This window comes from Lonchura striata, chromosome Z (genome assembly GCF_046129695.1).
Source record: "Lonchura striata isolate bLonStr1 chromosome Z, bLonStr1.mat, whole genome shotgun sequence".
Lineage (NCBI taxonomy): Eukaryota > Metazoa > Chordata > Aves > Passeriformes > Estrildidae > Lonchura > Lonchura striata.
In genome coordinates this window covers 28496422-28507159 of record NC_134642.1, presented here as the reverse complement: position 1 = coordinate 28507159, position 10738 = coordinate 28496422, and the positions used below count along the sequence as shown (strand labels likewise).

The 10738-nt window shown below is 37.4% G+C and overlaps 1 protein-coding gene across 1 annotated transcript in view; it reads left to right on the top strand.

Annotated features, from left to right (window-relative positions):
• Window positions 1-10738, top strand: part of RGS7BP (regulator of G protein signaling 7 binding protein) — a 34616-nt gene that overhangs the window by 1510 nt on the left and 22368 nt on the right. Inside the window, exon 2 of the mRNA XM_021534374.3 lies at window positions 1405-1571. Coding sequence (XP_021390049.1) covers window positions 1405-1571 — 167 coding nt within the window. The remainder of the gene's footprint in view (window positions 1-1404; window positions 1572-10738) is intronic.

Here is a 10738-nt window from a genome sequence, read left to right as displayed (position 1 = left end):
TACCAGTTGCAGGATGCGACACTTTTCTTCCTAATGCAGAATAATCACACTATGACACAACACAGTACAAATTTTTTTCCTCTCTATTGCCTTCATGCATTCTAAGAGTTGAGGACTTGTTTAGGAAATACTGTGCCTAGGGCTTTGTTTGGTGTGTGCTTTTGCGGTTGTTTGGGATCTGGGTGTGGGAGGGTGCAGATGTACTGAAATGCACTTAGGTTGACTTGCTGCTGTTGACAAGCAGAGGAACCGATTTGGTATTCTTAAAATGAAATTTAAGAAAGTATGGCCAAAACTATTTTTGATACCAGTTCTCATCTAGGCAGTTAATTGCAGTGGGATGCATGAAGGGTATGAATATAATGCTGTAAAAGTGACTAGTGTATTTCCTGATAATGAGAATTTGAGGACTTGAGTGTAATGATTGGTAGCTCGAGACTCTTAGTATGTTTTTATGTTGGGGTAGTTGAACTTCTGGTGCTAATGATGACTGCAGAATTATGAGCAATTACTCTTGTCTGTTTTTCTGTAGTTTGGAAATTGAGGTCAAAACATAGATAAATATTCTGTTCTATTACTCCAATCCTTCCACCCCCACCACCATGTGGAGCAAATGATCTTACATGCATTCCTTCAGAAGACAGCAAATGCTTCATTTCCTTAAAATATCATTCCATGTACATGATCAGTAGAACTAAACAGTAATGATCTTTCCATTATGCTGAAACTAGCATTTATCCAACAACATCTGTATATATCTGCTGGATAGTGGATTTCTGTACAGGTTGTAGTGTTTATTTACTAATTTGTTTCTTTTTCCCACATGCACTTTAGAGAACGTGCTTTCTGGAATTTTAGCAGGAAAGTGCCTATCTGGTACATCTTCTCAGCCAGTTACAGCAGATGAGTTTTAAGTCAGAAATCTGGGTTGAAGGAAAATGACAGAACAGAAATCATTACAAAATAAATTAGCAAAATTGCCCATTTAAAAGCAAATGCTACATTCCAGTCCCTGTACATGCTGTTGATCAGGAAGCAGGAGAAGCAAAGGCAGTAATTTCTGGAGATATTTTCGCCTTTCATGACAGCAAAAAATAACCTCATGCTACTAGTAAAACAGATGTTTTTTTGTCTGCTTAATATTTAATACTAATAACTCAAACACTTTCAGATATTGAAAGCAGAAACATTACTTTCCTACAGATGAACATTTATAGCTCACAGAAGAAGCAGCTGCCATGGAGTCTCTGGTTGTTTACTGAATCGTGTGCTCTTGATCCTGTGTGCTATGAAATTGTGAGAAGCAGGAACAAGCCCTAGACTGGGCATGTTTTTAAAAAACTGGATTGTTTTTACCAATGTAGTTAAAAATTCTCATGCATGTAAATCGTTTTTGTTTTTCAGCTTGTCCAGGAGTTCAATACCCAGGTGGCTCTCTATCGGGAGCTGGTCATTTCTATTGGGGATGTCTCCGTCACCTGTCCTTCTCTGCATGCAGAATTGCACAAAACTCGAACCCGAGGATGTGAGATGGCCTATCAGGCTCATCAAAAACTAGCAGCAATTTCTGGGTAGGAGGCAACTTATGCTTAATTAAAGCCATATTCCCGTGCAAATCTGTGTTAAGTACTACATAATAGAAACTTTCAGAAAAAGCATTACCTTTTGTTTTTCTGTTTTAAGCATAGAGGTGCATGACCACAAATTTTGCAGAATGTCTATATCCTTATGCAATTTTGGATCAAGTCCTGGTACCCTTACCAAGAACATACCCTTCTGATTTCACTGGATGCTTTTATGTGAGACAAACAGGATTTTACTGCGTATAACTACACATCAAAGGGGAAGTCATGCCCTTCAAGGGTGAAGCAGCAATAGCTTTCTCTCCAGTCTTTCATTGACTATACCTAATTGAATAGTTAAGAGACAACTAGCTCAGTTCAATTAGAGACTCAACAAAATTAAACCAAAATTAGGTGCAAACTGAGTGAGTGGAATACAAAAACTACTCTGATAATTTGTGTTTACCTTCTACATGCTTTTAAACCCTTGTTTGTGTTGAAATAAGAATGAAACTTGGCCAGCATACAGTGTTTTAATTTATTCTCTGGTATTACATGATGTACATTCCTTTCCATGGTGACAGAATGTATTATCACATACTTGAGATTGTGCCTCAGTGCAAGATCAACCAGCATAAATAGCTGTTTCCTAAAAAATGGGAATTCGTGCAGCTAATTCCATGTGGGTTCTTCACAGTATGGTGACTGGGACATTTGTATTTATACATGTACCCCCTGAGTCATGTCTTTCTGATTACACTTTGTCAGAACTTTCTGCGTGTGTCTTATCTACCATAAGCTATTTTGCACCACCAGAAATAGAAAACACCTTAATTTTTTGTAACTCTGTCTAATCCCCATTTAATTTTTTTTCTTCGCTGTAATATATTAAAGAAATCTATTATAGGCTTGGTATATAAGGGGAGCTCAAACTAACAAACCAAACAGAAGAGGATACTGGTTGGCTATTTTAGTAGAATTGTCATAATTTTCAAGTAGGACTTTGTGTAAAGTTAGTTTAGTGACCTCTGATTTGTTCCTCAAACAAAATATATACTTTTAAAATACTAACATCGGTGGGAACTTTTAAAAACATCAGCAATGAATAGGCATAGTTCTTTTAACCAGTACATTGAAAATGTGAAAACAAGCAGTAGTGAAATATATATTTTGTGCTTTCAGACTCAAAAGAAAAACTTATATAAACCAAAATAATACATTTGAATAGCTGAACCTATTTTGTAACTTTAAAATATTTTTCCCTGTAAAGAAAACAATTGGTACATGCTCATTTTGAAAGTACATGTGTTTTTTAAGCAATTATTTTGCAGCTGGAAGTCTGTCATATACACAAAGATGTCCTGGAGGTTGTGCAGTTGCTGCGAGACTGACATTTGGCTAATCTAAAACTGTTTTAAATAACTCTGATAATACTGTGATATCCATAACAACTGGTAGGTGTTAGAAACTCTCTGGAAATTGTTTGGTTTGACACACATTTTACAAGATATGCGTCACATCCCCACCCTTCTGTAGCTGAGGAAAGCCATGTGAGACAAACTTTTCTGGTGTATTTGTGAGGAAAGGTGGTAAATGAAGAATTGAAAAAGCCAGAAAGAAACAGAAGGAGAGAACTAATAAATAGGCTCAGAGATTTAGTCTTTGTTTCAGCAAAAAGACTGATGTAATGTATATGAAATAAGATCTGGCATAGGAATCTAGTTGGAGAGGAAGGAAAAGTATGAGGAAGAAAAATGCTTAGGGACAGGAATGCATTAAATCATCCTTAGTATTGAATAGTCAGGAGGGTAGTGTGCTTCTCATAAACTACTGTTATTCAGCATATGGGATGAAGACTTAATTAGTCTACTGCTTTAGTTCGAAATGCACAACACTGCAGTTGGTAACACAACAAGTTCTATCTTCCAAAACTTATTAAAGAAAATGTGTTGCTTTTTCACGTAGAAATAATAATAGCAAGTAGCTGTTTATGTCACCAGACTGTAACATTTCACAAAGGAACAGCATTCTGTTAATTAAGGCCATTGGTAATCTTCAGTTACTCTCTAAGAGATCTACCTGAGGTGTTGCATGGCTCTTTTACTTTTGAGAAGCTGGTGTCTAAGAGAATACTAAGTTTGTTTATCTTGTTTGTGCTGTATTTTCCTTGGAAAATTAGCAGACACCTTAATGTTGTGCTGTTCCTTTTTGAATATATTGAGATTTCACAGAATTATGGAATTGTTAAGGTTTGAAGGACCTCTGGCATCATCTGAAGATCACCTAGTCCAACTCCTGTTGGTACTAGTGCATTTGAGATGCTTAAATACACACCTGACTTGGACAATTAGAAGAGGCACCTATTTCCTTTTCTAATTCACTTGTCCTATAAGACTAAGCAAGGTAACAAAGAGGAAAGATGCAGAGACTTGGAAAGAAAGAAACAAAAGCAAATCCTCTAGTGCTGGGGAAGGGAGCTCTGGGATGAAGTCTGGAAATTATGGGAAGGGAAGGAAATGCTGAAGTGGAGATAATGCATTAGGAACTGAGCAGGATAGAAGTCATGAGGACAAAAAAATACATTTTTTATATTAGGCAAACATCAGAGTAGGACAGTGATGCAATGTGAACAAGAGAAAACTGCAAGTGTACCTGTAGAAAAAAGATACACTGATATGCCAAAAAAAGCAGATTCAGCTATAGAAGCAGAGGAAGGGAAAGTCACACTTATGTTTTAAAACCTGAGAGAAAGAAAGACAAGGGAGATAATGAAAAAAAGATGAAGTAGCAAGGAAACATAAAATGCTATAAAGTCCACACTGGAGTAGACCATATCACCCCATCCCGCTCAAACCTGACGACTGCTGGTAGCAGAGATTTCGTTAAAAAATAAGCAAAGATACAAAAAATAAATTGTGCATAGAACAGCTTCTCTCAGCTGCTATCCAGCACTCAGTAAGCAAAGACTGAATCTGAAAGATTTGTATCTGACAAATGTGATTTCTCTGTGACAAATTATTATTATCAAAAAAAACTGAGATTGAATGAAGACATCTTTACACTGAGATGTGTTTAAAATCCCATTTACTAAAAAAAATATTACTGAAAAAGTAAACTTCAAATTAAGTCTTCAACTTAATAGGGCCTCATAGATATTACATCCTCTTCTTTACTTGCTCTGATATCTTTTTCTTATAGAAGTAGTGAGATGTTAGCAGAGGGAAATAAAGATTAGAAATAAAAATAATCTAAATTGAAATACCTAATTCTAAGTACTGTTCCTTTAGGAATGCAAATCAACATAAACCCTCCTTTCAGTGTTGGTTTTCTCAGGACTTCAGGTCAATTCCTGCTCTTACATTAAAAGTTGGTAGTGATTTTTAATGAGCTGTCTTCTGAAGAAGGTGAGTAAGGTTTAGTCCTTTAATCACATTTTCTGCTGTAGAATGCAGCAGAAATTGAAAATCTTGTAAGTATTTACATTGTGCATTGTTATAGTATTAGCTGTCATGGTCAAAACTGGAGAAATTACAGCAACAAGAAAATGAGTCAGCATGATGTTTTCCAAAGAAAAGAAAGGAAAAAGTATTTGTAACAGTAAGAAGATGGGTGAGGGGGAAAGATGTAGATCTCTGTTATGGAAGGGAGTCTGCTTTATGGAAGATAAAGTGGTGGTGATCTGTTAGAGTTCATCAAACGGGGTTTCATCAGCTGGTTTTATAAGTGCAGTCCACTGAGTCTGGGATGTCAACAGAAAGATAACTCAGAACTGTATTTTAAGATACAGGTCTGCACAACTGTGCACACACTTTTGTAAATGTCCTTACATATTCTCAAGCACTTGATATGCTTACATAATGTGTGCACTTGGCACACTGAGACCAGAACTGGCAGTATCTCTGTGACAGTCTGATATATATGTTGGCAGTGGCTTTTTTTGCATGAAACAAAATTTGTGTGAGGAGCTCAGGGGTGCATGGCAATGTACGTCTGTGTGAACATAGCTCTGAAAGTAATTTTTCTCTGATTTTTCTGACTGGTGTTGCAAAGTCCAAAATCTAAGGAGGAATAAACCTCTACACTAGTACACACTGGGGTAGCAGCTTTGCAGAAGAGGATCTTGGGGTTCTGGTGAACATCAGGTCAAACATGAGCCAGTGCTGTGCCCTTGTGCAAAGAGGGCCAGCAGCCTCCTGTGCTTCTTTAGGAAATGTTGCCAGCAGGTCGACGGAGTTCACCATTCCTTTCTGCTCAGGAATGAGGGCTGTTTGATGCCATATCTGGAATACTGGGTCCAGCAATGGGCTCCCTAGTAGCAAGGAGGAAGGGACATCTAAAGCAGGTCTAATCAACTACCTTAAAGATGGTTAGGCAGCATCCCACATACAAGGCAAGGCTGCTAGACCTAGATTGTTTAGCTTGGAGAAGAAAAGAGTGGGAGGGGGATATTATCCATATGCATAAAAACTACCCAATGGACTAGTGTAAAGATACAGTCAGACTATTCTCAGTGATATACAGTGATAGGACAGCAGGTAAATTAAATACAAATAAAAATTGATTTTAAAAAATTTAAACTTTTTTTAGTGTGAGGCAGGTAGAATATTAGAACAGGTGCACTGTGAGGTTCTGGAGTCCCTGTCTTTGGAGATCCTGAGAATTCTATTGGTCATGGCCTTCCATGGCCCTCCCTCTGTAGCTAACACTACTTTGAGCAGGAGGCTTGGACCAAATTAGTTCTAGGTGTCCCTTCCAGCCTGTGACAAAGTCACCATAGATCTCCTTGGGAAAATTTAAAAAAAAAGTTTCCTTATTTGACACCCATGTGCATCTGTTACTTTTATAGTTGTTAATTTTAAGTTTCCCTATGTTCCTGGAAGGTTGAGAAAGTCAGCTAGACATCACATCCTGATTGCAATAATTTGCAGAGAAAGACTATCACAGTCTTGCTTTAAGCTTTTAATTTTATGTAATTTCTATTATTGTTTTCCTTTGCAGTCTACAGTAGGAATTTCATGTTTTCAATAAGCACCAAGTGGTAATTTCTCAGAGCTAATTAGATTGTTTCCTAAGGTTGTTTTAAAACATTCTACTGATACCTAATTGTGGCAATTTTTTTACTGAACCGTCTGAATTTCCCCTGAATTACAGCCCTACAAAATCACCTGCTTTCTAAAGCACACAAACAAAAAAGACTGCCTCAAAATATTTTACAAACAAAGTGAAAAGATGACTACAGAGCTATAAGTTAATGAAAGCTGTGTTAAGATAGGCCTAACAGAAATCCTTTTAACTGTTTAACTGCATATGTTAAATAAAGCTCTGCTGGCAGTCAGTATTAGCTGAGCAGAAACCAAGCACAGCAACACTTAGCTCAACAGGGAAGAATTTTTATAATCATGATTCAGAACCAACTTTATGCCAGCAGTTGGAGCAACAAACCAGAGGTCTGCCCCAGCTAGATACCAATCGAGCAGCATTTATGGAGCTCTCTGTCCTTCCTAGGCATCTTTGCAGTCACTGTCATGGTACTCCTCTCAGTGTATGTATCAGAGGTGGGGAGAGTGATAATGTCGATCATGGGGCTCTGAATCACAGGCACTGCTGGCTGTACCCAACCTCTGTTGGAGTTGTTAGTGTTATTTCAACTGTCAGATGAAAGTTAAGAAAAAAGGTAAGTGCTTCACAGAGATTGCAGCATGATAACCAGAATATGGCCTGATTAAAGTGTAGTTAAATATCAAAAATAATGTTATGATATATAAGAAAACAAGGAAAGCAGTCAATATTCACTACAAGAATCAATACAGTTATACATTATAATACCAGTAGTTAAATGCCCTCTGAACCCAGACAAGGTTTTATGATTTCTTGCTAAAATGTTGCAGATGTCTTAAACAGTAGCAGCTTAAAGTTGTGACCTTAAAAATCCTGTCAAGTAAAAAATACTGAGATCCTCCACTTCAGAAAACTCTTGGAAATATAAAACATAATTTTGCTCTCACAGGCTATACTAAAAGCATCTCAGTAAGTTGTTTCAATGTGGCATCCTAGAGCTCACAATTCTTACAATCATTTAATAGTGGTTTACTTAGGAAATTGTCCTAATGATTTAACTATGGCTGTCTGAAATGAGTGAAGTGAGGGAGAGCTTTGTCTCCCTTCAAAGAAGAGCTTTTCAGGATTACTGAGCATTCTTATCATATAAAGTCTCATTTTCCTTCAACTTTGACATTCAGCTTCTGTAAACATTGACTGGAATTTTCTTACATGCTTAAAATTTCTTGTAGTTTTGAGCATATCAGATTCTAGAAGCAAATTATGACAGTGTTTATACACTTTGTTTGACTGGCATATATTCACTGATTTCTACATCCTGAAGTGATTGCAAATGTGGTACTGTGTATCAGAAACTACACCTGTTCCAGTGACTCAAATCCTATTTTGACTAATGGAAGTTGATCTGCATGGGAATAGGAATGATTCAATAAACAAGCTCAGATGTGGATAGTTTTAACATACCATTTAAAGACCACCTTATCATCCACATAGTGCATGATAGTGCAGTAAGTACACCATAGCTTACTCCTTTAACAAGAGGGTAAGGTGCACATATATTGTTTTGAATGCTTGTCAAAAAATGTCTCTGATTATACAATCTACATCCATCTAAAATGATGGAAAGAGAGAGCAAAAAGATTAAAACTATTTTCTGTGGAACTAAGTTAAGGTACATTTGCTTGTTAAGAATAAAATGTTTACTCAATTTAAGTTGCAAGTTGAAAATGAAACCATTTAAGTCGGGTACCTCAAGTTCAGAAAGCAAATAATGGAAGAAAAACAAGGTTATTTTCTAAGGCTAGAATTCTCAAAATAGCTGACCTCTCTAAACCGACTTTCTCTTTGTACCTCTGTCTTTGGAGGTGCTTTAATAGGTGTTTGGGACTTGAAGATACAAGGTATAAATATCTCCCTTTATAGATCTCTCTTTCATAACTGGAGGCCAGATTTAGTAAAGGGCAAACAGACCTAAACGTGGATTTATTACTCTATTATTTTTCTATGTTCAGAACATCATTCCGAAAATTCTGGAAGTCCTACATCTGCAGTAACACAGTGTAAGTTAGTTTTGACAAAGTGGAAGAGCTTATAGCATCTTGCTTAACGATAAACCTCACCAGCAGTCAGAAGGACAACATTCTTGCTTGTCCAAACTCTGACAAGATTGTTCCCAGAGGTGCTGGCAGAGCATCCTCAGAGCCTGGCAGACACTGACAACTTTGGGCTCTTCACAAAACACAGTGGCCCCTGCCACTTTTTTTAGCCAAAGCTGAAGGTGAGTCAAACTTAGTTTCTAGACCACTAGCACCTGAGTCCCAGAAAGGGGATGGAAGTGACAAAAGGGGAAAATGAGTGCTAGAATTAGAACAGACGTTGTCTTTGTCAGTCAGTTATTTGCCCCTTTCTTCCATCTGACACTCAATTAACACATTCATAGCCCCTTCCAGGGCAGTGCTGCCACTGCTGAGACACTCGGGCCTGCTGGGTAAGCCAGACAGGTAAGCTGTTCACTTGCATGAAGGGTCTCTCTAATAGCAAGGAATCTGTGTCCCAGCTCAGCAGCCAGGGATGTTGCCTGTGCCTGAGGATCACTACCAATAGCAGTATTCTCCCTGCGAAACATAAAGCAGCATAGGTTTTCCTCTGTGACGTGACCTGAAGCTGTAAGGTACTTATGGAGAATTAGGGGGCACATTGCTATAATCTAACCCAGTGGAAAGAGTATTTTGCATGAGGAAGCAAAACAATATTGAGGTCTGCTTTTGGGCTTCAAGCAGTACCTTTGCAGGTAAACACTGAAAACTGTTAGGGAACTTCTTTTGTGATATTCTAATCCTTGCTCACATTTTTTTTCCCTATGTTTTAAGTAGATAAAACACACAAAGACACAGGGAAGCAGAGATTGAGAACTTGGATAAAGGCTGACTGTTTCTCAGTAGTTTATACCTTCAATTTGGCAAACTGTAAATTCACCTACATAATATCTTAGTCTAGGATCAGAGTATCATGCAGGTTTAATGTTGTTTAGTTTCCATTTTAACATGCTTTCTGCATTTATTGCTCCCATTGTGGGTTCCTGGAAAGAAATACCAAAAACTAAGATACAACTGTAATTCAAGTCCTTCAATGGACTGTTCTCTGCTGTGCACAAGCAGCATTCTACTACAGTTAGATTTTAGAAGGGTTGTTTCTCATGCTCTTACTCATTAATAATGGTGCATTCCAGTTATAGGTAAGACTATCTGTAGGAATGATTGAAATAACCAACCTGTTCCACATTCCTATTCTGAGGTATACAAACCTTTAAAGGAGAAATTTAAGTGAAGGATAACAGCATACCTTACCAAAGAGATTTGAGGACTGAATTACATTGGCAGGGTCTCTTTAGAAATACTGCAGAATCAGAGCTGACCATTTTGCAGAAAATTTGGTTTCTCTGCCAGCAGTCTGCAACTTTGTGCCCTTCTCTTGCCCCATTTTGTCCTTTCAGAAGATCTGCTCTCATTGTTGAACGTGAAAAGCTTTTCACACTTTTACTTTGCAAGTGATTTTCTCAGGGAGTAATCAGCCAGCAGATCCAGCAGTTAGGTACATCTTTAGAAACAGGAACTGTGGGGATTTTGAGAAGCCCACAGAACTTGAGTGTCGACTCTGTTTTGACAGTTGCTGTTACCTTTGCTTCACTCCAGATTTTCTCATGCCCTTTTCTCCTTTGTCATCCCCTTTTTTCAGTGTTTTTGTTTCTTGCTTTTTTTCCTCATAACCTATTTCTAAATAGTAATGATATTAACATCTGATTTGCTACTGTCACATTAACTATTTGGGAACTCCTCACGGCAGTCTTGAATGTCCATATAACAAGTCCCCTGGAATCCACTGATATTTAGATCTGTGGCATTACTGTAGTAAACAAGGCTAACAAAAATAATAAATTTTTCAAACTCCTGTGTTTTGGGAAGAGTCTGGAAAATCTAATTTAACTTTTGACTAATGTTTCAGATGAATCACTTACTAAATAAGTGTACCAGTACTTACTATCTCTGGAAAATACTTAGTAATTTTACAACATATTTGAATCTTTCAAGGAAAAGTATTGTTTTCAAATAGTCTGTTTA